Genomic DNA, 26,803 nt, shown 5'->3' on the forward strand with positions numbered 1-26,803 from the left:
TAACTGCGGCATTCTGGATGACCTGCAGCTTTCCCAGGAGATACCCTGGGATGCCTAGGTACAGTGCATTGGCATAATCTAGGCGAGATAATATAAGCGCCCTGGCCACCGTCTCCCTAGCAGAGCGGGGAAGCAGGGGAAAGTATCTTCGCAGGGCCTTGAGTGTGCCAAAGCAAACCCCTGACAGTTTCTTGATCTGCTCATGGAAGCCTAGATCGTCTCCAAACCAAACTCCCAGATTCTTAGTCACTCCACAGTCGCCCGTAGGCCAGAGGGACTCTCTGAAAGCAGGAGGGAAGTGACCATAGAGAAGCACCTCCGATTTCTCTTCGTTGCATTTCAGGCTAGCCTGAGCTAGCCACGAAAACACCGATGAGAGACACCGATGGGCCATCTCAATCTGAAGGTCATCACCCTTCCACGTGAAGAGAAGCTGGGTGTCATCGGCATAGGCCATAATTTTAGCACCCAGCTTCTCCGCCAAATAGATCAGGGGAGTAAGGTAGACATTGAACAAAAGAGGCCTTAATGTGGACCCTGAAGAACACCGGTGGTCACTCTATCTGTTGAAGAGAAGGGGGGCATCCACACCTGTTGGATACGGTTATCCAAGAAGGATTTAACCCATTCCCAAACCATGCCAGAAATGCCAATATCGGACAGGCGTGAGAGGAGCTGGCGGTGGGGTACCGCATCGAAGGCGGCAGAGAGGTCGAGCAAAATCAGAGCCGCCCTGCCGCCCACATCCAGGCACTCCCTAATGGCCTCCGTAATCTCCACTAGCGCTGTCTCGGTGCTAAAATATGTCCTAAACCTGGATTGCGCCGGGTGAAGAGCACCCGAGGATTCCACAAACCTCTCCAGTTGTTTAAAAACCACTTTTTCACACACCTTGGCTAAGGCTGGAAGAAGGGAGATAGGGCGATAGTTGGAGAGGAGTGTGGAATCAGCTGAAGGTTTCTTAAGGAGAGGGAGGAGTTTAGAGTGTTTCCATTGCAGGGGCACTCTTCCCGAGTGCAGTGAGTTATTGACCAGCCTAACGACCACCGGAAAGACTATCTCCGCCACACCACTCAGGACCCTAGCAGGGCAGGGGTCTGCGGGCAAACCAGATTTTAATGGTTTTAGTGGTCAGTCAGCGCCCAGTGTATTTCACGCTGTGTGTATACCACTGCCCCTCCCTCCGTGCGGATGGCACAGATTGGGGGGCTGCGGTCCGTCTTTTGGATCAGCCAGGCCAATAGGCGTCCAGCTCTATCTGCCTTGGAATGCGTCTTGCCGTATGCGCCGCATAATTATGACATCTCAGCCTTTTGATAAGTACCGCGTGCTCACCTCGGAGGTCACTAAGCTCGGCCGAGTGCCTGCCAGTCCCCTCTCCCTCCCTCTCATAACGCAGGAGCTCAGTCTCTATTCGTGTCAGGGAAGCGGACACTGTTGCACTGATGTTACACGTGGCACCTGTGCAATGCCCACGAATGGACGCATTGTGCGCATCCCATTCCACCGTAGGATCGCTAGCCGTCTCCGCGTTCTCCTCAAAATAGGTTAGGATGGCCGTGCCCAGCGAGGATCTAAACTCGGCTTCCTCCAGCGCGGCTAGCTGTAGCCGCCATGTGGGCACCGGTGGTCGGTCCACCTTCCAGCTAAGTTGGAGCCATAAGGGGTTGTGATCTTAGTGCGTTCTACATAGGTATTCTGATCTAGCCAGGAGCAGGGACTGGGAGCCTATTATACGGTCCAAGCGGACATGGAGGTCATGGACTGGCGAGTAGTATGAGTAGGTTTTGTCTGTAGGATGCTGCACGCGCCAAAGATCATGTGTTCCCCAGTGCGATAGCCAGTCTCGTAGAGCCTGCACCGCCGATGCTGTGGCCGCCGCACGAAGGGGTGGGAAGGAACGGTCTAAGTGAGTGTCAAGAACCATGTTGAAGTCCCCGCCCAGCAGCCAAGGGAGGCCCATATACCGATGAAGAATGTGGTTTAGGTTTGCCAAGAAAGCGGGCTGATCCGTATTAGGGGCATATATGGATCCCAGCAGGACCTCCTGTCCATTTAGCCTCCCCCGTGCGAGGGAGTATCTCCCCTCCAGGTCCATCTGATTATCTTCACATGCAAATGGGACACCTGCCCCCACCCAAATCAAAGTGCCACGTGCATGCGCTGAGTATGTTGTACCATAGACCTGCCCTCTCCAGCGTCTACGGAGTCGATCCAGCTCAATCCGGGACATGTGTGTCACCTGCAGGAACGTGATCCCCACCTTATGACGCTGCAAATAGGAGGAGACTGAGTAGCGGCGCGACGGGGTGTGCATGCCGCGGATGTTCCAGGTCATGATGTTAGTGCACGCCATATGCGGGGTTGTAGTGCAGCCGCTCCAGGGGTGGGGGCCAGGGGGGGTGCTATGCAGGGTCGAGGGAGGGACTCTCGGGAGGAAACTCTGAGTGCCGCTTCTGAAGCATAGAAACCAGAACTAACAGTGTAACTGAATGGGCGAGTTCCCAATGGGGCATACGTCCAAACTAGGTAACGGATCTACCTCTTAATGTGCCGTGTTTGCGGTGAAGCGCGCAGCCAACAGTTAAATCAGGGTGCTCCCTTTCCTAGGGCCACTGAGCTTCTGAGAAGCGTTGGGGAAGAACTAATCTAAGGATCGCCCAGAGCTGGCGTGAGCCACCTACGGAGACCACCCTATGCGCCAGACGCCGAGCGTCCCCTAAACTGAGGCCTGGAGACACACCTGCGTTGTGCTAGCGATGCATAATTCCAAGTCTGCACCCGCTATTGGAGACAGTAACTGTTTTTGGCAGTGCGCTGCAGGCACGTAAAGGATACAGCAAATATTATGTTGAACACAGGAATCACATCTGTCCATCACAGGTCTTTATCTAGTCACATTATGTAGTTGGCTGTCTGGGGCGTCACCACGGGCAGGCCAACATCGTCTGACATCACGGTGGATGATGAGGACGAGCCACTCGCGTCCAGTTCACTCTGTGTCTGGTAGTCTGAGCAGCCGGCAACGTTCACCGCCCCCAGTGTCGCAACCGCCTCAAGCACCTCCTGCCGCTCCTGTCGCATCTTCTGGGGGCTGGGTGCGGCCTGTCCCAGGCCTGCTCCTCGTCGGGTCCCCTTCTTTCTCCTCCGCCTCCTGCAACGCTGCTCCTGCCAGCCGACCCTCTTCCGGGCCCAAAGGTCTCGCCCCCGTCCACTGCCCCGTCTCTTCCAGCCAGTCCTAGACTTCCGATAGGGCCTCGAAGAAGCGCGTGCCCTCCTTAGTGACCACCCGCAAGCGAGAGGGGAACAGCAATGAGTAAGGCAACTCCAGTTCCCGCAGCTGTCTCTTCACTGCCAGGTACGAGCCTCGCCTATTCTGCACTGTTGCCGTGTAGTCCGGTAAGAACATCACGTGGCTATACCCACTTTGAGGTCACTCATCTTCCTAGTTTCGCCGAGAACCATGTCCCGGTTACGATAGTTGAGGAGTTTAAAGAGAAACAGGCGGGGCTGAGTCCCGGGCCGCTGAGCCTGCGCCGGCACCTTGTGCCCCCTCTCCACCACAAAGTGCGGGGACAACAACTCAAGCGGCATGAGTGTCCGCAGCCATGCCTCTGTGTAGCGCTCAGGGTCCTTCCCTTCTTCGCCCTCCGGCAGGCCGACCACCCGGACGTTGTTGCGCCGGGAGCGCCCTTCTGCGTCCTCAGCTCGGTCTTCCAGCACGTGGACCCTGTCTATCAAGTCTTGTAATGCTGTGGCATGGCTTTGCATCACAGGCTGCAATTCTTGGACCGCTTGACGCTGCGTGGTAACTTACTCTGACAGTTTACGGTGATCCGCATGTAGCAGCGTGAAGTTAGATGCGACTTTGTCTATCCGAGCTTCCAAAGAAGTCTTGGTTTGTGCTAGGGCGGCTCTGTTGCGCTCCACCGCCGCCACAACAGTGTCCAGTTTGGCCGCCAGGGTGACCACTGGTTCCATGTCTTCCCGTATGTGCCCCTGCGCAGGGCCTGGGCTGCTCGTTACCTGTTGCTTCGACTGCGATTTGTCCCGAAGCCTGCCCATTACAAGCTGTTGCGCCGTGGGCGTCAGGTGTCCAGCGATGAATCGAAGGGGAACCCCCCCACCAACTCAGGCAATGGTGCGCGTGGTGTAGGAGAGAACCAACTGAGCCGGGCCATCACCGCCAGCCGTCGTTGCCAGGAAGGTCTAGGGCAGTCCATCACCCAGGGCAGCTCTAGTACGCTGATAGTTGAGCCTCCCCGGGGGGTGTGCAGGCTCGGACAGTGACCCGCAGAGAGACGCAGCAGTTCCGGCCGTGCAGAGGACCCGGACCACCGCTTCTGGCGCGGCCCCGGATCTCAGCAGCGACGGCAATGAGGGGCAGCGTCCAAGACGGCCCACGGGTAGGGTCGCTCGGTGTAGGAATGTCCAAAATGGCGCCTGCGACAAGATGGCGCCCAGGCCCAGCTGTGCCCCGCCTCAGTCAAGTTATGCGCTTTGATGGTGCACTCTGTATTGGCCCGCTGTCTTCACCACCCGGTCAAGCTCCGTGGTCTCCGCTGCCCTCCTGCGCCCTCTGGTAGCAGCGCACTGCTCCAATGCTGAATGTCCCTTCAGGCGTGATGTGGGGTGTCTCCCAGCTTCGTCCCCCCAGATGACCCTCATTCATGTGGCAAGCAGCGCCGGCGGCACCAGACAGCGGCTCTTCGTGCCAGCAATCAAGTGCCTGTGTTGTTTGCTGCTGGGCTCACACCGGGGGTAAGGCCTCTCCTCTCAGCGTGCAACCACAATACCGGGCCTCTCCCTGTGCCCCGCGGTAGTGCCGTTAGATCGCCGCCTTCCGCCTGGGCTTGTAGCGGGTCCCCCAGCCTCTCTCCAGTGTCAGAGTAGGCACGCTGCGGGCCTGGCCTCAACCCCTCTCCTCACCTCCGCCTGTGCTGGGGCTGGCCGACTCCCAGATCTCTGCCCCCGTCGTCCTTCCCACTGGGCAGCTGTCCTGAAGGCATGCGGGGGGCTACTGGTGTACTCTTGTAAGTCCCTGGTATATGGTACTGAGGTACCCAGGGCATAGGCACTCCAGGGGTCTCCCATTGCCTGCAGCATATATTGTGCCACCCATGCGAAAGCACTCAAACTGTGACTACAGGACTGCAATTGCAGCCTGTGTGAGCTGCTGCTTGCACCTCTCACAACATTTATATGTTTCCTTATATCTGAAGTCACTGCACTTAAAACCTATAAGTCACTCCTATGGCAGGCGTTTCAGTCCTGAAGGCAGGGTGCTTGGTTACAAGTAAGAGAGTGCCCCTGCATGAGCAGGACACCCTTACAAACCTCGGAGCCGATTCTCCAGGCTTTGTAATTGCGGTCAGCCACTTTAATTCATATAGTGGACATCAGCCATTACAAGATGTAGTGGCTACTCTAAACCCAGTCATGTTTGGTATTTAACATGTTGGAATCATCAGGGCATACCTCACCCGGGGCGTATTAACAAATATTTCCACAGAGAGGACACAGGATTCCCACGGAGCAGGGAACTTGGAGTGGAGTTGTTCCACATGCTCTGGACATGCCCAACAGTACACGATTACTGGGATAAAGATATGAAAACAGTGGAGACAATCAGTGAGCGGTCTGTTCCTTCTACCCCTGCCCGCTGCCTCTTGGGCCTGTTCCCCCACACCTCCAAAACGTGGTCCAATGGCAAGTTCCAGGACCTGCCTTTTATCCTGGCTAAACGAGTGGAAGAAGGAACTAGATAGATGTGGCGGGATGTGAGTGAAGGGTCTTGCTCGAAGGGGGACCGGATCGGTTGAGAGGGCCGGGGCCTCGGAGACACTGGCAGATCCATGAAAGACCCAGAACCAGAATCGGGGGAATCTGCGCCACTGATGCAATCCCTTCCCGGGAGTTTGACACTGCATGACGCGGATCGGGGGGAAACCGGAGGTGTCCCGGAGGAGCCTGAGGGTAGTCAATAGCCAGCTTGGTGAGGTGGGAGAGATCAGGATTAGGAAAATACTCTAGATTGGAATGGGATTAGTCCAATTTATGTCCCTAAGACACTGCAACGATCTGCAGAAGGGATGGGGTGGGGTGCGGAGAGTTTGCACAAGAGATGTTATGAGCAAATTATGTTCACATATGCTGTTATCCACGTTTTTCTTCACTTCTATTCAATACCATGCCAGAAAGAACATCCTGGCCAATGTATACGCTACTCCTGGTCAGGCTGTTCTGAAAGTCTTCTTTGTCGTCTGTGTATATGTATAGTAAAGGATGCGCACACTGTGCTGGTTTCATGGCACTACTCTGAGAGGTGCCTAACTCTAGGGGGTTACTCATAAGCTTGTCTAAATAGCCAGGTCTTGAAAAGCCCCCTGAAGCTTAGGAGGTTGTTGCATGATCGGATTTCGGAGGGGAGAGAGTCCCAGAGTCTGGGAGCTAGGACGGCAAACCTAGCACCACCTAATTGCTTTAGTTTGAAAGCGGGGTTGACAGAAGGTGCTTGTGGGCCGAGCTCAAGTTGCGCATAGGGATGTGCCTCTGAATAAGACTATCCAAGAATTTCGGGCTCCTTCCATTCAGAGATTTGGAGGCAGCATTCCTTGAAGATGCAACGCTGTGAGATGGGGAGCCAGTGCAGCTTTCTCATGAGAGGGGTGACATGATGGTGCCTAGGGTGCTGAAAGATCAGTCTTGCTGCTTGGTTCTGTACCAGTTGTAGGCGTTTGGTTAGGTATAGTTGGATGCCAAAATATAGCGAGTTGGCGTAGTCTACATGGGACATAACCATGGCCAGAGCCACCTGGGTCAAAGCATCCTGGGTGAGAAATCTTCTGATCTCTTATTTTCCTCAATTGGAAAAAACAAGTGGATATCACTGACCCAATATGGGACTTCATGGTGTGGATCTGATTTATTGTTACCCCGATCCTTTTGACAGAGGAAGATGGGGAGGGAGGGTGGCCCAGTTTCTTTGGCCCAGAGTGCGAGCTCCACAGGTTGTGAATACCCCTGTTAGAACTAGCTCGGTTGTGTCTGAATTGAGTTTTAGGTGATTGCTATTCATCCACCTGCTAATGAATAGCATGGTGGACTGGAAGTCACAGATCTTCTCAGGGGAGTTGCTGATGGAGAATATTAGCTGGAAGTCATCAGCGTAATTGAAAGTGCAGACTTTCTTCTCTCTCAAGGCCCGGATCAGTGGGAGGAGGTAGAGGTTGAACAGGAGGGGGGGAAAGTGAGGAGGCCTGCGGGACACCAAAGGTGGTCCTCATTTTGGGAGCTGTATACTGGGCAATGCGCACCGCACCGACTTGGAGCAATTTCCCAAGTAGGAGCTGATCCAGCCCAGGGCAGGGCCCTGGATCCCCGCGTCTCTGACACGGTCAACCAGTATACCATAGTCAAGTATAGCTGTAGAGGGTTTTTAGAAACTTCAGAAGGTGAGGGCGCTCTACCTCGATTCAACGTTAAAAGGTTACTGAACAATTGGTAGGGAGTGGTGCGTAAAGAGCGAACGGAGAAGCCCTTAACCGTTCACACAGAAAATCAGAAGACTTTCACAAACATAAATTAGCAATGCTCTCGCACACACAATTAAAGTGTAACTACAAATATTTCAAATATAGTACGACAATGTCTTGGTGAAAATAAACAGATGCAGATCTTTGTGTCTTTTCTTTTGGATAGGTTGTTTAATCAGTTCACAATCGTAGCGATGGTCCACAATCAGCCGACACGTGTTTTGTCGTGTTTAAATTGAGTGAACACGACTCTTCAGGGCTCGTGGTACGACCCACAAATCAGTAGGTCGAAAATAATAGATACTTGTACTTTGGGTAGAAAGTTCCGTGTTTAGAAGTAGACGACATCTAAAACGGGAATCTTATTTCCTAGCTCTGAATCTAGAGCAAAGGAGAGGTTCATCTGTGTGTTTATTCTCAAAATGCCAGGTATAGCGGATATTCACACGAGTATACTTAATACGTGTATGTACTAAGCTGTACCGGGAGGGATCCAACTCTTAGTTAAGTGCAGTAGTTAGGTTTTGGTCATTCTATGGATTTCGAACGAAGATATGGTATTTCTCCTCTTGTGTGCATCTGTTTATTTTCACCAAGACATTGTCGTACTATATTTGAAATATTTGTAGTTACACTTTAATTGTGTGTGCAAGAGCATTGCTAATTCAGTATACCATAGTCAACCGTGTCGAAAGCCGCGGAGAGATCAAGCAGGACAAGGGCCTGCGGGGAGCCCTTATTGCGCATCCCTGCGCAGATTGTCCAATACTGTCAGGCTTACAGGCACTGTGGAGTGTGCTGGGTGAAACTCTGCTTGATGGGGATCGAGGTATTCAGACTATTTTAGGAATCCGGATAGGCATCTTGTTCAGAAGAGATAGAGCTGGACTGGGAAGAGCAGCAAATATTTCTTTTAAGATGTCGGGAGTGCAGCAGTCCTGGGTGAGCCTGATTTTATTTTGGAAAGGAGATCCAAGAATGTCTGGTTGCTGATTGTTGGGAAATGAGTGAAGGTGCTGGGTTTTTTGGTGTTTAGGGGTAGCCTCAGGAGTTGGGCATGCCAGAATGCTGGCCTTAATTTTTGCAATGTTGTCAATGAAGAAGGTGTTCAGGGAGTTACATAGGGTTTGAGAGGCAGTGGGTTTGATTGTAACTCTTACAGAGTTAGACAGCTCATTGACAATTGAAAAGATCTCCTTGGACTTATTGGTTGATTTTAGAGCAGAAGTAGGCGGCTTTGGTGGTCAGAATAGCTTTTTTGTTGGTTTTCATGGCATCTAAATAAGACCTGTTGTCCTCAGATAGGTAGTTGTGTCTCTCCACTTTCTTTGAAGTTGTGGAAGAACTAGTTTTTTGGCTTTTAAGTCGGTGGAGAACAATCTCTGAGCTTCGTGACAACGGGCAAGGTGTGTTTACCTGAGGGGTGTGTTGCTGGCTGCTGATAGCCAGGCAGTTACATTTCCTTTGCTAAGGGTGATAGAGGGGAGATTGAGCGGAACTGAGTTGGCCAGTGTGTTGAAAAATAGGGTTTTGGCGACTTTGTTCCAGTTCATTGTTGTTCCCCCTTCAGGGTTTGGGGTTTTGGCTGCGGTAAATTTAATTAAATAGTGATCTGACCATGTGCAAGGTGTGACCAACATGACAGACATGATGAGGTTAGTTGTCCAGACCTGGTCAAGTGTATGCCCTTTGGTGTGTGTGGAGGAACACACTTGTTAAGTAAGATTTAGCCACGTAAGTAGCTCGAATAGTTCGACGGATTGAGGGCTGCCTAATGTGTTGTTAGCCCAATAGTTAAAATCACAGATTAGCATGATTTTAACATGATTGGTTGTTAAATGAGCTACCTGTTCACCCAGGATTGTGGGAATAAGGCATGCTATGAGGGGGCCCATAGAACAGAACACAAATCAGGGGGGCGGCATTGGATTCTATTTTGACAAGGTTATCTACTGACGGTAGACCTAGCGGTGTTAAGGCAGTACATTTCTGATGGATACATCTGCCAGTGGATTCCTCACCTTGTGTATATCCCCTGCATCAGCAACATTCGGAAATTCTTTCGTAGCTCCTCACGCCGACTTGGACGATGTCACAGAAGCACGGCATCACGCGCTGCTCCGCTCACTTCACTGAATCCATAATAGGACCCCGTCGGACTGATATCAGTTCCCTTTTTCCGCGCCGTCGACGCTAGCTGTTTTTCTTGGGATCCTCAGTAGCTTGTTTGATTACTTTGTTACTGAGACTAGGTTTATGTTAAATCTGGTTTCCTGTTGATATGTCATCGAGGAAATCTGTGTTCAAGCCCTGTGGGGCGTGTGGAAAGTTAGTGTCGATAACGGATCCGCACGAGGACTGCGAATGGTGCCTGTAATCGGACCACGACGTCCAAGGATGCTCCAGCTGTAATAAGATGAACCCGAAGGCGCTGCGAGAGAAAGAGGTGAAGCTGCTTGTAGCTAAACTGAAGGAAAAGAGAGGTAGGAGGCGTTCGAGGTCCCGCTCGAAGTCGAGATCGGCTTTGAGGTCGTCTTCGGGGCATGCTTCTTGATCTAAGAAGAAGCACAAGAGGAAGAAGCATGGGTCGCGGCGTCACTCTGGAAGAGTCGGATCCGAAGTCGAAAAATCCAAAATGTCGACATCGGAAGTACTATTTCTCTCTTACGCCTATTGCATCGAATCCGGAGTCGCAAAGTGAGCCTTCTCCTGTGGCTTCTCCGAAGCATTCCCCGGCTCTGGCTTTGAATCCTTCCTTGGCGCCGACGCACTCTCCATCTCGGGAGGAGGCTCCACTGCCTGAAGGGTCATCGACTCCGATGGATCCTCCCTCGGGTCTGGTTGGTCCGACTCTGATTGTACCACAACAGGAGCAGTGTCTGGGGCCATACCCACTGTTTCCAGGCCCGGGTCAAGACCAGATGCATTATTTAAATGCGATGTACGAGGTCTTTTCAAGAGTAATGTACCCCTCTGGAGCACCATCCGGTCCCATGGGTCCAATGGCCTACAATTTGGGTGCCCCGCAGACTTATGCACAGGCACCGTTTATGCCTTTCCAGCCGGCGCCCCCGTCCTGGCAATTCTTGGCTCAGAGGTCATCGACGCCGATACCATCCTCACCGGCTACGATTCCGACTCGACCTTGTACATTCCAGGCTGTACCTCCCATCCGGGCACGGCGCCGGCTCCGCCGGAGTTGGTTGTGGCTCCATCAACGCCGATCCAGAGGATGTGATCTAGGCGGGAGGCTCAAAGGCTACTGGAGGAGCAAAGGTATCGAGCAGAGGAGATGGAGGAAGGAGAACTGCAGGATCCGAGGACTTGTTTGAACAGCCTAAAGAGGCAAGTGGCCTGAAGTTATCTCCGGAGTGGGAGCTTTCTTCGACTCCTGATGTCCCATCAAAGGATGTCGCACCGTACCACATGGTCATTAAAAAGGCGGCTGAGCTCTTGGATTTGAATTTGCCTACTGCAGAGTTTAAGTCTAATATTTTAACAGAGATACTTCATTCTCCCTCTTCGGTTGTGGAGCCAATGCTGCCATTTAATGAAGCTATTACTGAGCCAGTAATGGAGGTGTGGTATAAGCCCTTTTCGTCTCCTGCTGTATCAAAGGCTGTAGCAAGAAGGTATGGGGTTGCGCATGGGGATCTGGACTTTTTGTCACCACATCAGTCTCCTGAGAGTCTGGTAGTTCAGGCAGCCTGCTCCAAGAAGTCTACTGGTGCCTTCTCTCAAGTACCAAGTGATAGGGAGTCAAAGAGATTGGACCAATTGGCAAAAAAGGTTTTCTCATCGGCCAGCATGGCTTTAAAATCTACGAATGCAACATGCCTTCTGGGGCATTATATTCACGCACCTATGGACTCTGCAAAGCAATTGGTACCAATGATACCTGAAGAGTACAGGCAGAACTTCAGTGAGGTTCTAACAGATACGCAGGCTGCAGCTCGCCAGGTAATCCAGAGCGGTTTGGATACGGCTGACTCTGTGGCAAGGGTCATGGGTTAATCCATTGCCACCAGGAGGGATGCTTGGCTGAAGACTTCTGATTTTTCTCTTGATGTGCAGGCGACTTTGATAGATCTCCCTTTTGATGGTTCGGGTCTGTTTGGCAAGAAGGCAGACGCGGCCTTGGAAAGGTTCAAGGAGAGTAATGCGAAGGCTAGGTCTCTAGGTCTGCAAACCAGAGGTTCTTCGAATAAGAGATTCAGAGGTTTTGGAAGGTCTTCCTTTCACTCATACAAACAGCCACAGCAGCAGCAGCAGAATTCCCTGTACAAATCCTACAGGGGCAGAAACAGGGGCCGTGCTCGAGGTCGTCAAGCCTCCTCTTCCTCCTCCTCCTCTTCCTCTTCCCACACCCCTCCTGCCACAGCAAAGCAGCCCTAGATCCACCATTCTGGATCTTGTTGGTCCTATGGGGGGGTCGGGTTACTCTTTTTTTACAAGATTGGGAATCGGTCACATCAGACCTTTGGGTTCTCAATCTTGTAGAGAATGGGTATGCTCTTCCCTTTCGGGAATTTCCCCCAAATTACCCTCCTTGTCAAGGATTTTGCACGGAGGACCACCTACTTCTCCTGCAGGAGGAAGTACTGGTGTTACTGAGAAAAGGTGCGGTAGAGGTGGTTCCAGAGCAGGAAAGAGGTCAGAGATGCTACTCCCGGTATTTCTTGATACCCAAGAAGGATGGCTGGCTTCATCCAATCCTGGACCTCAGGATCTTGAACCTCTTTTTGAAGCAAGAGAAGTTCAAGATGCTCACCCTTGCGCAGGTTCTTCAAGCGCTGCAGCTATACAACAGACAATTCCCTAACTACTTGACACCACTGAGTCTGGTTTCAGGCCCAACCACAGCATGGAAACGACCCTGTTCACTGCCAGAGAGAACATCCACATAACTCTTGACAGGGGAGACATGGTGGCATCCTCCTTGATTTCTGCGCAGCATTTGGTGCAGTCTCTCGCACCATTCTCATCCAACGTCTACATGACATTGGAATCCAAGGACATGCACTCTGATGGATCTGCTCCGTCCTGACTAGAAGGTCCAGGTCAATCAGGATGGCATCTTATACCTAAATCGCCGTGACCTCATCTGCGGAGTTTCCCAAGGATCCTCTCTGAGTCAGAGCCTCTTCAGTGTTTACACAATCCCTCTTGCCAGCATCATCTGCTCTCATAATATCAATGTCCTCTCCCATGCTGATGACACGCAACTCATTCTCTCCCTAACGAACAAAATAGCCAGTAACCAGATCAAGTTCACTCCCTGCATGACTGAAATTGCACACTAGATTAAGACCCACTGTCTAAAGCTGAACCCTGACAAGACTAAAATCATAATCTTTGGGAAAAGCACATCGCGGTGGAACTCCACCTGGTGGCCAACAGAGCCAGGACAGACACCCACTCCTACTACCCGAACCAAGAACTTTTGGATCAATATTGACCGGAAACTCAACATGATTGCACAGGTCAGTTTGGTCATCACCTCATGCTTCCATATCTTGAAGATACTGAGGAGGTTTTCAAATGGCTCTCAATCAGCACCTGGAAAACGATCACGCATGCCCTAGTCACAAACTAACTGGACTATGGGCACACCCTATATGCCAGGATGAATAAAAAAACTCACGAGAAGACGGCAGACCATTCAGAACTCCCCTGCTAGAATCACTCTCAACCTCCTGTACTCATTTCACATCACACCTGGAAGTGCTCCACTTGTTCCCCATTCCCAAATGAGTACAATTCCTCACTCATACAATGCCTCTCTCATACATTCAAGGAACTACATAACACTGGCCCAGCATACTCAACATTCGCATTTGTTCCTTCCTGACCCTCCTATATTGCTCTTAAAGCATGGAATGACCTGCCTCTACACATAAGTGCCTCCTCTTCACTACTTTAAATCCGCAAGAAGCTGAAGACCTGGCTTTTTGAGTAGCTGCACTATGCCCAAAGTGTTCCTAGACTCATACCTGCTCAGTGCCAGGATACCCTACCAGGTGATAGTGCACTCTACATAGCTGCAAACATAATATAACCCTCCATTTTTTAAAAATTTGGAATCAGAATTTGTAAATATGCAGACTGCTTTAGTCTATGCTCTACGATCGATACCGCCGGGCCTTCACAAAATGGCTCAATATATATAGACATTGCTTGCAACAAACTGGCAGAATCAGTTTTTGTTTGAATGTTTTAGTGTGGTTTTAGCTTACCATTAGAGCACAGTGATGCTAAATTTATGAAGATACTCTTTTTAATTTGGTTTTATTCACTGACAAGCTCCTGAAGAAGGTTGTTCCTTTTATTTCTGTTTTATTGATTGTACAAACTTTGGACAGTATTTAATACTTGACATTCTATTTTTAACACTGTTTTGTTTACTGCATAAATGTTTGATGAATTTTATAAATCAATCAATACATTTGTGACTGACTGACAGAGGGTCGAGGTTGTTTGAAAACCTAGTATCAAAGAAGAGTTCATTTGTTTAGCCTTTCTGTAACCTTTGATTTTCACTTCTACACATACTCATAGGTTTATCACTGTTCCTTGGAAGAAGTTCCGTTATTCATGGGGCTTCAGGATTTCTGCCAAACGTTCCCTCTTTATCGCAAGCGAACATGGGACAGCGACGACAAGGAGAATTATGATGCTGTTACAGTGGGACAATTCAAGGTAAACCCTCTCAGCTTTTAACTTTCTTCTATTCGGAAACTTTAGCATATGATTCTTGTGAGAAGTTGGCCTGGTATATGATGCTCACTAATTCTAGTGATCACCTTGTACCATGCCAAGCAACCCTTATGATGATTGGTTGTAAGTCAACCTTATAGACCAGTTATCCTAGTGGTAACGTGGACAAAGCAGTCTTAGGCTAAACTCTGAAAGGCATGTGAAGCCAGCTGCATTACCATACAAAACCCCCTTGAATACCAAATGAAAGGACACCACACAGATATATATTGAAAATATATATATATTTATTAACTACAAATATCCCCTGAACTCTTTATGAGCACAGAAGCACAAGCGTTAAACAAAACACAGTTTAAAATACACAAAAGTTGCACAATATGGATGAGCCCTAGGGGCCACCTAAACCATATACTAAGAAAGTGGTATAAGAGATACCAATCTAAAAGGAAACCGGCCTAGGGCCTTGGGAATCGCTGGAGCTGATCGGGACTAGCAGTGACTAAGTCGGGAAAGGCCCGCGGGACTCGGGTGCAGTGTTTAAAGTGCACGCACTCAACAATACAAAGTCTATGGTGCGTAAAAGTTAGAAAGTTAGTTAGTTAGGAACCTTCCAAGTGACCTAGAAAGCTGAAACTTGAGACACAAGCCCTAGAGGTGTATACCAGTGTGGGAACACCAGCGTTGCTGAGTTACCTCACCCACAGGAAGCGGGTGCATAGGGTCGAAGTAGTGTCGGGTTTCGTCACGCTGGTCGATGGTGCTTGGAGCTGAAGATGCTGCAGGCGGCTCGATGTGAAGAGTTCCGGTGGATCCAAGGGTGGATCTGAAGATGTGAAGACCTGAAAGCAGAGGGGACAATTTTAAAAGTCACTAGCCAGTGACTACCGTGGAACCAGATTGGAACCAGGCGATGTCGGGTGCAAACAGGCGTTGAGGTGTAGCTTCCCTCTGCAGCCACGTGGACACCGGGGGTCGAGGACGTCCAGGAGTCGGTCACAAGCTGTCCCACGCAGGCTTCTCGCTGTTGGCGGTGTTGGCAACTTGATTGGAGCAAACAGGCCTTTGCTAATGCAAGCCACGCAGGAATCGAAACAGGCTTATCACTCGGACCAGCAAGGTCAGAGCGAGGGCTCCCTTTTACAGGAGCGAGGGCAAGTCTAGAGCAACTAGACCCACAGTGTAGTTTGTCGGTTTCGTTGCCAAGATGGCCGCTGACCACGTGGCTAGTGGCCGGGATGGCGCGTCAAATGGCACAATGCAAAAGGGCCCCACGCAGATCGTGGAGATGCTGGGGGGCTGATCTTCGGTGCAAAGGCTGCTCGGTGGTGGGGGTTCTCAGTCCCCAAAGCACAACGTCGAGGATGCCTCTGATGCTGCGCAGTCAGCTTTTCAAGTGTCTTCCAAGAGGTCCAGTCCCACGTCACTCTGTGCCTCCACGGGTCCCTTCTTTGCAGGGACTGTGGATCGGGCGGTGAGAAGTTTGGGAGTCTGGGTCTTGTCAGGCTCTGGGCTCTGGGTTCGGGCTCCGGCGGGAGGCGGCGGCAAAGCAGACGTCGAGTTGCTGGTTGGTGCCTGTGTTCACAGGGTGGCCACTCCTAGGCCACAAGGGAGATTCTCTTCAGTCTTCTGTGCAGCAGAATGTCGAAGTCCAGTCGTCTTCTTCGTTTAAAGTTGATTCAGGATGATCTGAGGTGCTCTGGCACTGCTCCCACTCTTATTCCCAATCTGAGGGGTGGATCACCTGCTAATTGATTTTATCCACACTATGTGTGGGAGGGTATACTCAGACGTGAGTCCCTAGCTCATTGCACCATCAGGATTCAAGCAAGCCGGGCCGACGAGGCTGAAATGCCAGAAACCGGTCCCCGGTAGCTTGTCTCCTTCCCAGTATAAGAATTGGCTTGGTAGTTTGGTTTGCCCTGTTCCCATCATGCACTGGGACAGGAACAGACTAATTTGCATATAGCCAGGTTCTGAAGCTGGGATGGTGCAGTGAGCTAAAAAACGATGATGGATCAAGCCCCGATCTCTTGACTGGGTAGGAGTATTCTGCATCATTCAGAAACTCTGTCCATCATCTTTTCCAAAATTGATTTTATCCACACTATGTGTGGGAGGGTATACTCAGACGTGAGTCCCTAGCTCATTGCACCATCAGGATTCAAGCAAGCCGGGCCGACGAGGCTGAAATGCCAGAAACCGGTCCCCGGTAGCTTGTCTCCTTCCCAGTATAAGAATTGGCTTGGTAGTTTGGTTTGCCGTGTTCCCATCATGCACTGGGACAGGAACAGACTAATTTGCATATAGCCAGGTTCTGAAGCTGGGAGGGTGCAGTCAGCTAAAAAACGATGATGGATTACGCCCCGATCTCTTGACTGGGTAGGAGTATTCTGCATCATTCAGAAACTCTGTCCATCATCTTTTCCAAAATTGATTTTATCCACACTATGTGTGGGAGGGTATACTCAGACGTGAGTCCCTAGCTCATTGCACCATCAGGATTCAAGCAAGCCGGGCCGACGAGGCTGAAATGCCAGAAACCGGTCCCCGGTAGCTTGTCTCCTTCCCAGTATAAGAATTGGCTTGGTAGTTTGGTTTGCCCTGTTCCCATCATGCACTGGGACAGGAACAGACTAATTTGCATATAGCCAGGTTCTGAAGCTGGGATGGTGCAGTGAGCTAAAAAACGATGATGGATCAAGCCCCGATCTCTTGACTGGGTAGGAGTATTCTGCATCATTCAGAAACTCTGTCCATCATCTTTTCCAAAATTGTATTCACCTGCTAGGTCCCTCCTCTGGGTGGGACCAGGAAGGGGGGCAGTTACATCCCCTTTCCTTTGTCCAGCTCCTCGCCAGGCCTGGGTCTGGAAAGTCCCAGGACCGGTTTGGACTGGCTTATGCACGGGGAAACCTTGTGTGCCCCGGGCATGTCTCAATCTATTCAGCCCTGTCCTACCCAAAACACAAAATCCTGTCTGGGGTGGTGCTCGCACCTCCCAAGGCAGGAAACCCTTTGTCCAAGCCTCCCTCGCTGGAAGGACTCCCAGCAGCAGGAGGTCAGACTTGAGCCTGTGGTGGCAGCATCCATTTTGTGATGCTGAGGCTCTGGTTAACTTTAACGGGGGTTAAGGCTACACACATGTCGTGTCCCTCTAGAAGGGTGGGATGCTATCCCCGTCGACAGAACTGTCGAGGGGATAGCATTCCAAATCGTATGACACCTTACTCGACATGTTTTGATAAAGCCAAACCAAAGTTAGCATATAACCTCGAAGATTATAATGCACTTAAGAGTATATGGTATGGCAATATCCCGGAACAGCGAAGGGAGTGGTTCCCGACAGCTGCAGACAGGCTCAGCTCATGCTAGAGCACCATCTCACATATTTCCAAGCACTCTGCCTCCAGGATTGATGATGCCTTCCATAGGAGTGGCTGATAGGAACATATCTGTCCAGTTTAAGGTTAGGTATAGGGATACTATACCTATGTAAGAGGTGATTACACCAACTTACCCCAGCTGAGTGATCAGCCAGTTGTGTCAAATATGAAGGCCAGGCCAGGGGTGGCACAATACATGCTGCAGCCCCTGGTAGGCCTTGGATGCACCTATGCCCTGGGTACCTAGGGTACACTGTTACAGGGGCCAAAAAGGTGAACCAGTTCCAATTCGTAATGCACCTACAGTGCATTGGCAGAAATTTAGAGAGAGAACAGCAGGCTGTGGGTCTGATTAGCAGGCCCACAGCCACATTAAGTCATAAACCAGTGAAGCAAAAAGCAAAAATTTGGGATGACCATAGGATAGCAGACCCTACTCTCCTACAATTCTCATTCCCCACGACCTCCAATATTTCTTCGCATTTCTATCTTCTCATAACCTCTGAAGTTTTATCACTCTTACATACTGCCACACTGTACTATTTAATACTAACCAAGTCCATCCATCATTGTAGAAACAATAGTCCTCTCTCCATTCCTTGGCACATACAACAATCATGAGTGCCCACGTAAGGCTCCCTTTGACATAGAATGAGAGCCAGAGCAGTGCCCCGTAGTTTGATGACCCCATGTAAAAAATTAGTCCTGTGAGCTCACTGGGCTGTAGACGACAGACAACAGAACCGTTTTTTGTATATTTTACCTTCCAGAGAGAGTTGCCTACTGGCCTGTCCTGTGTTCTAAATTGGTCTGTCAGTCCCCTGCTCCAGGTATTCACTCTATCCATGTGGGTGGGGCATGAATGACTTGTGTGTATGTGTGTGAGCTTTGCATAAATATGTGTAGTATGATGTGCATGGAGTGTGTGCTACATTTATTTAAAGGCACCAAGAAATCCATTTTGATTTCCTGCTCTGAAATGGCCCAAAGGGTGGAGATAGGAAAGAGCCCCAGAAAGCATCAAGAATTGGAGTGCTTCTTCAGAGCACTGTTGCTTGTACAGTACCAAATGTTAGGGTGTGGAGAATATAAGAGAAGGGCTCCTTTGAAAGTTTTTTTCATCTGAAAGAAACAGTTAGTTATAGATTCCTTACCTTGGAATTTCCCCCAGGCGTCAGACTGGATCCAGAGAATTTTCTTAGCAGTACCCCTACACGTCAGTGGGTGGCGTCGGTCGACTCAGCGTCCGTTGACTCAGCGTCCGTCGTCGGCATCGTGGTCATAGGGATTACGTTGCGATGCCTACTTAGACACCGCCCCTGTGTGCTGATGTCAGTTCTTACTTTTTCAGCTTCAGCATAGCGCAGTTTTGGAGAGAGTACCTCTTAATCACTTTTGGACTAAACTTTTTTTGACATTTTGTCAACTTCTTTTTGAGTCTGTGACTCCTGGTGCCCGAGGAATGTCCCAACATTGGACTGGGTTCAAGCCTTGTGACGCCTGTCACAAGCTGATATCTGTGACAGACCCCCGCCTCATGTGCCTTTGGTGTCTGGAGCTCGACCACGACCCAAAGTCGTGCTCCGACTGCTGGGCCATGAATCCGGAGTCTTTGCGGTAGTTGTTCCGAAAGCTCTTGGAGGCCTGGCGATTGGCTTAGTCAAGAGGAAGGTCTTGAGGCAACTCGTGGAGACCCCAAACCTTGTTGCACTCCAAGTCTTTCAGGTTTTCGGGTAAGTCAAAGCACAAGAAGAAGGCGAAGAAGCACTGGCGCTCTTTGCTTTGCCCCGTTGTTTGGCTGGTACGACGAGGGACATGGAGCATCGTCACTCTAAGGCTCAGTCTCCGGTGCCTCCTTCAGGGGAGCCTCCATTCCCCCCCCCCCCCCTTTCCAGGAGCTGGAGCATCTCCAGCCCAACTGCGTAAGTTCTATGGGGCCCTCTACCTCGTCTTTGGGCAGCCTTCGTGCCCCGTGGAGCTGCTGGGGGTCCTAGGCCTCCGATGCCAGTTGTTCTGGCGCTAGAGGCCCCCCCCGATCCAGGCCTGGATCGACGCCGGTCAATCTTACTTGACCTTCCCCGGCGCCGATCCCAGCAATGACGCCCCTGGTGCCGGCCGTGCCCCCCCAGTGCCGGCCCTATCCTCACTCCCCAAGATGGTCCCAGACCGACCTTTGTCAGATTTGACACCGGAGGGTATGTTTGTTCCCCTGTTCATCCCTGGTTTTCCCTACTGCCTAGAAGGTGGTGATGAGGACTGGGATGGGGTCACTGGACCCTTTAACTGACCAGCTGGAAGAACTGGACTGGAGAAAGGACCTGGGTGACGCCAGTGGTCTGGACACTTATCCAGATCTTGGTATGCTTTCTTTCCCTACCATGACTACGGAGGAGGGAGCGTCCTACACTGTGGTGGTGTGGAGGGTAGCCGAGGTCTTGGGTTTTGAGCTCCCTTCGGTGGCAGTCAGGACTAACCTCCTGACAGAGGTGCTTCAGCCTGCGGCATTTTTCTCTTTACTCCTCCTGCCCTTCAATGAAGGACTGACGTCCTCCTGAGTACCTAGCCCGAGCCCAGCATGGGGGCTCCTGTGGAAAGGACGATTGACCGCCGCAACTGCGTGGCCCAGTGCGACCCAGTTTTCCTCACCCAACATCCTTTCCCTGAGAGCTTGATGGTTCAAGCCTCTTCCTCAAAGGTGCATTCTCTTCTGCTCCCCCAGATAGGGAATTCAAGAAACGGATCTACTTGGGAAGCGCATGTTCTCTTCCTCCAGCATAGCACTGCAGTCTGTGAATACTGTGTGCCTCTTGGGCCAATACTCTCACTCTTTCTGGTATACGGTTGCGCAGGTGCTGCTCTTTGATGGCCATCGTCTTTTCGGCGACAAAGCAGACCTGGCGCTGGAGCTCTTTAAAGATTCTCTGGCTAAGGCCAGATATTTGGGCCTCGCTGTGCCTTCCCGAACACTCCAGTCTGCTTTTTGTCGCTTTCATGGCTAAGGAAGGGGCACCCAACCACGTCCGGCCCAGCCTAGCCACTGGTTCATGCAAGCTCCCAAGCCTCTGCATGGCCGCGGACTTGGGACCCCGCGGACCTGGGACCCAGCCGGCTGCCAGTCCACCCTTTCCCCCCCTTCCGCAGCCTCCAAAGCTTCCTGGTCCGATGTTTCAGGCCCATCAGTGACCAGTGGGAGGCAGGATTTGCCATCACTTCCCCCACTGGCAATCGAGCACGTCTTACATGTGGGTTTTGCAGATAGGCCGATGGGGCTACTCCCTCCCCTTCGAGACTACCCCTCCCTCCATGCCACTGACTTTTTTTCGCATGTCGGAGGAACATTTGGCGCTTCTCTGCCAGGAAGTTTCGGCTCTCTTGGCCAAGGGAGCTATTGAAAGGGTCCCTGCGATACAAGTAGGTTGTGGTTGCTATTCCCTCTACTTTCTGGTGCCCAAGAAGGACAAAAGCCTGAGACCTATTCTAGACCAGCGGGCCCTCAACCGCTTCCTCCGGATGGAGAAGTTCAAAATGCTCACGTTGGCTCAGGTCCCGTCTGCCCTCGACCCTGGAGTCTGGATGGTGGCGCTGGACTTGCAGGACACCTATTTTCATATTCCCGTCCTGCCAGCCCACAGACCCTACCTACGGTTCATAGTCGGCCACGAGCTTTACAGTTCATATTGCCCCCCTTTGGCCTTACCAGTGCCCCTCGGGTGTTCACAAAAGTGATGGCGGTGGTCGCAACTCATCTGCGCAGATCAGGGGTTCCAGTCTTCCCCTATCTCGACGACTGGCTGTTGAAGGTGGACTCGCCTCAGGCTGTTGTCTCCCACTTCCAGACCACGGCATACCGCCTGCACTCGCTGGGGTTCACTATCAACGTACCAAAGCCACACCTGACTCCCTCTCAGATGCTTTCTTTCATCGGTGATGTTTGGACACAATGCAGTTTCGGGCCTATCCTTTCGAGCAGTGAGTCCAGGATATTCGGGTTATGATACCGAGATTTAAGCCTCTATCGGGATTTTGATGAGAATGACCATGACGCTGCTTGGCCTCATGGCCTCCTGCATCCTACATTTGGATCATGCCAGATGGCATATGTGGGCTCTGCCGTAGGACCTGCAGTTGCAGTGGGTGCAGCATCAGGGGAATCTTTCCGACTACATTCAGTCTTGGAGGGAACTGCGCGACAACTGCAGTGGTGGCTAATGAACCCAGCTTCGGTCCAATGCAGATCCCTCTCCCTTCTCCAACCAGATTTTACAGTGGTGAAAGATGCCTCTCTCCAGGGATGGGGTGGCCATCTGCGAGAGGCGGAGTGAGAGACGTCTGGTCTCCGGCGGAGTCCGAGCTCCATATCAACCTGTTGAAGCTCCGGGCGATCCGCCTAACACTGAAACCATTCCTTCCATGTCTCAAAGGGAAAGTGGTGCAGGTGTTCACAGACAATACAACCGCCATGTGGTACTGCAACAAACAGGGCGGGATGGGGTCGTGGACCCTATGTCAAGAGGCTCTTCGCCTCTGGGCATGGCTGAAACATCAGGACATGACTCTGGTGGCTCAACACCTGGCAGGTTCTCTGAACGCCAGGGCGGACAAACTTAGCCGTCAGTGCCTGGTAGATCACGATTGGCGTCTTCATTCGGAGTTGGTGCAAGGTCTCTTTCAGTGGTAGGGAGAGCCTTGTTAGATCTGTTCGCCACCGAAGAGAATGTGCAAAGTCAGCAGTTCTGCGTGTTGAAGTTTCCAAGGCAGCTCTCGCTCGGCAATGCTTTTTGTCGCGAGTGGTGTTGCGGCCTCCTGTACGCCTTTCCGCCTGTACCACTCCTGCACCAAGTGCTGAAGAAGATCAAGTGCAACTGGGCTCAAGTTATTCTTGTGGCTCCGGACTTGGCACAAAGAGTCTGGTACAGAGAAGTCCTGAGCATGGTTCTTCACCCAAACCGGTCAAGCCCCCACCTCCTTGTGTGGAGATTGGGCGGCTACAGTTGACAGCTTTTGACATTTCACCCGAAGTCTGTAACGTCATCTTGGCAGCCAGGCGTCCCTCCAGTAAAACCGTAGACGCCAGTAGATGAAACAAGTTTGTGGCATGGTGCACAGCAAAGGGGGGGAATCAACTGTCTGCCCCTCTTTCAGAGGTCCTTCAATACTACTTTATTTAGCCCAACAGGGCTCTGCCTTGAGAACTCTTAAAGGTTACAAAAAACAATGGAGGAGTATCCCCTCGATAGCAGAGAAAAAATTCTCTGGGCGTAGGCTTCAGTGCTCAATTCAGCAAGATATGCCCCAACCTTTTAGCGGATAATGCATATCCTTATAGAAGACCCCTCACTCACCAACCTAGTTGGTGACATGCTTCATCATCGGGGTCCCACCCCATAGGCCGAGTGCCTATAGGGTGTGCTGCAACACCTGACTACAGTGGAGCTGGTTAGTATTTTCTTTTATGTGTGCATAACGATCAACAAAAGTGAGTTAAAAAGGGCCAAAACTACTCACTGCAAGTGTTTATTCTTGAGTGCTTGAACCCTTGTTAAAATTGTGTGGCACCTATGCCTAGTTAGGTAGACTTCTGTGTCAAAAGAAGTGTTTCTTAAAAATAGCTAAGTGTGCTATGTGAGGTGTGATATTTACAATGCTATTGATTAAAAAGGTCTACATGTTTCAACCATTGTATATATTCATTGGTTTTCGTCAGGACCGTATTATTTAACTGGGTGGTCCACACACGCTAAGGTGCGTCCTGCCCTAGTCCAAGTTGGAGTGCACAAATTGTGGACTCGTGTAAAATAGTGCGTTTTTCTTTTTAAGAAACAACCTGTAAGGAAACAGGAAAACAAAAGACAGGAAGGGGTCACATACCGGGGTTGACAATACACATGTACTACATTTAACACATATATTGCTGCTTTTTACCCCATTCGACTCAATAGATGGGGTTATACCAGCGTTTAGAATCAGACAGTGGGATCCATCTATTGCGCCACAGTGCTTCAGTGTTTTACCGGACTGTGCCTATCAGTTGATGGACCAGCGCCAAGAAGGAGGTGTCGAACTGATATTGGCGTCAGGGTATATTTTGTGAAATAAGGGCGGCGTACTATGGGAGAGTGATCTTGGTGGTGTGGACGGCTGCAAAAAGATTGTGAGCAGTCGTGACGTCGCTGTCAAGAATCGCGACCGATATATAACTATTAGCTTACGCGTCGTTGCGGCACTACCGCTTCATGGGCACCAGCGCTTCCAAGACGGCAAGAGTCCGTCTCCTGAAAGTCGAAAAAGAACAGATGCCCAGTTTGGATTTGCTGGCACCTACGGTTCACCTATGAAAAAAACCCAGATACCCTGGTTTTCCTAGATGTAACGATCACTAAAAAAGAAGGAAGACTGACAACTGTCACCCACTACAAGCCAACCTCCAAAAATAACCTACTGCGATTTGAAAGTTTCCACCCGAGACCCTTACGTGAGAACTTACCTTATGGGCAATACCTAAGGATCCGCAGAAATTGCAGTGAACTGGGAGATTATAAGAACCAAGCCCAGGATCTCACCCAAAAACTGCGAAACCGGGGATAACCAAACAAAATTCTTCAAAAAAGTCAAAAGCGTGCGCGGAATCAACCGCGCGCAGCTCTGTTGGAACATACAAACAAAACAGTTGAAGAAATCCCCTTGACATGTGTCACTACTTACATTACCATTTCAAATGATGTCTCCGGAATAATAAAAAAACACTGGAGTATCTTGAACACAGGCAACCTGAGGTGGGAGAAACCCCTTTTCTCCTTTAAAAAAGCACGGAGCATAAAGGATAGAATAGTCAACACAAGACCAATAAAGGTGGCCCCAGAAAAAGAAACACAAACCAATTTATGGGGTTTACCAAAAGTGACAGGCCACTATAAATGTGGTAGTTGTACTGTCTGCCCATACACCAAGAATACCAAAACTTTGCAGTTGGAACCTAACAAAATCTGGACAATCAGAGGACAGACAAATTGCAACAGTGAAAATGTCATTTACAGACTTACATGCCCCTGTGACCTACATTATGTAGGAATGACGAGTAGGAAGATTAAATTACGAATTGGTGAGCACAGAAGCACTATCAGGTGCAAAAAGACCAATACCAGACTCACGGAGCATTTTTTGTCCGCAGGTCACACACCCGATGACCTTCAATGGACAATTATTGAACAGGTGAAGCCAGGAGCTAACCTGACCCAACGACTATTCGAAAAAGAACAGAGGTGGGTTTATAGACTCTCCACCCACAAGTCAGGCTTGATTGATAATATCCCGTGGAACAGTGTAATGACTTAAAGACCTGTCCTCTTTTTTTCACTTGTATAGTAGTACCAAACTCTGATTAATCAACATAAAATTGTGCAAAAAATCCCTGTGGTTGTTAACCCTGGTTCTGTCCACTGTTCTAAAAAATTCCCAACGCTTTAATATCCCGTGTGAAAACCTCCATGCTGCTGAAAGGCGAAGGGCCATTGCACTCTCCATGGTAACGTAAACAGTTCTCGAATCGGGCCCCGTGGAAGAATGATACTACCTTCTGTTCCCACATCCAAACAACCCGATTGGCCTACCACGACCCACGTGATTAGACCACGTGACGAGGCCACGCCCAACCAGGAAATTCATCGGGTTTACTTTACCGGCATCTACGAACAACCAGGTCATTCCTCGGGGCACCTCCAGCCGGAACCAAGTAGGTTTTCCGTCTGATGAACAGAAGCTGCAAGTAAGTAACGTTGGGCAGACCTGAATGTGGAAATGATTTTGCCACATGATCCCGCTGGCTATACTTAACCTATCAAACAAGCCAGCAAATCCAAACTGGGCATCTGTTCTTTTTCGACTTTCAGGAGACGGACTCTTGCCGTCTTGGAAGCGCTGGTGCCCATGAAGCGGTAGTGCCGCAACGACGCGTAAACTAAGAGTTATAAATCAGTCGCGATTCTTGACAGCGACGTCACGACTGCTCACAATCTTTTTGCAGCTGTCCACATCGCAACACCACCAAGATCACTCTCCCATAGTACGCCGCCCTTATTTCACAAAATATACCCAGACGCCAATATCAGTTCGACACCTCCTTCTTGGCGCTGGTCCATCAACTGATAGGCACAGTCCGGTAAAACACTGAAGCACTGTGGCGCAATAGATGGATCCCACTGTCTGATTCTAAACGCTGGTATAACCCCATCTATTGAGTCGAATGGGGTAAAAAGCAGCAATATATGTGTTAAATGTAGTACATGTGTATTGTCAACCCCGGTATGTGACCCCTTCCTGTCTTTTGTTTTCCTGTTTCCTTACAGGTTTTTTCTTAAAAAGAAAAACGCACTATTTTACACGAGTCCACAATTTGTGCACTCCAACTTGGACTAGGGCAGGACGCACCTTAGCCTGTGTGGACCACCCAGTTCAATAACACGGTCCTGACGAAAACCAATGAATATATACAATGGTTGAAACATGTAGACCTTTTTAATCAATAGCATTGTAAATATCACACCTCACATAGCACACTTAGCTATTTTTAAGAAACACTTCTTTTGACACCGAAGTCTACCTAACTAGGCATAGGTGCCACACAATTTTAACAAGGGTTCAAGCACTCAAGAATAAACACTTGCAGTGAGTAGTTTTGGCCCTTTTTAACTCACTTTTGTAGATCGTAATGCACACATAAAAGAAAATACTAACCAGCTCCACTGTAGTCAGGTGTCGCAGCACACCCTATAGGCACTCGGCCTATGGGGTGGGGCCCCGATGATGAAGCATGTCACCAACTAGGTTGGTGAGTGAGGGGTGTTCTATAAGGATATGCATTATCCGCTAAAAGGTTGGGGCATATCGTGCTGAATTGAGCACTGAAGCCTACGCCCAGAGAATTTTTTCTCTCTGCTATCGAGGGGATACTCCTCCATTGTTTTTTGTAATTAATCCCGGGGACCAGGAGTTCCCACCTCACATAAATTATTGTAAACCTCCCTCACTCTCTCTTTTGTTACTAAAAACTCTTAAAGGCTACCTTGCAGCTATTTCTGCTTTCCTTCAGCTACCAGATCAGCCTTCTTTATTCAAATCCCATGTTTGTAAATTGAGTTTTTTAAGAGCCTTACTATGCTCTTCCCTCCT

The 26,803-nt window shown here is 50.2% G+C and overlaps 1 protein-coding gene across 1 annotated transcript in view; it reads left to right on the forward strand.

Moving 5' to 3' along the window:
• Window positions 1–26,803, forward strand: part of LOC147679786 (myoferlin-like) — a 3,853,508-nt gene that overhangs the window by 2,589,381 nt on the left and 1,237,324 nt on the right. Inside the window, exon 18 of the mRNA XM_086943347.1 lies at window positions 14,094–14,234. Coding sequence (XP_086799473.1) covers window positions 14,094–14,234 — 141 coding nt within the window. The remainder of the gene's footprint in view (window positions 1–14,093; window positions 14,235–26,803) is intronic.

Source organism: Lissotriton vulgaris, chromosome 11 (genome assembly GCF_964263255.1).
Source record: "Lissotriton vulgaris chromosome 11, aLisVul1.2, whole genome shotgun sequence".
NCBI lineage: Eukaryota > Metazoa > Chordata > Amphibia > Caudata > Salamandridae > Lissotriton > Lissotriton vulgaris.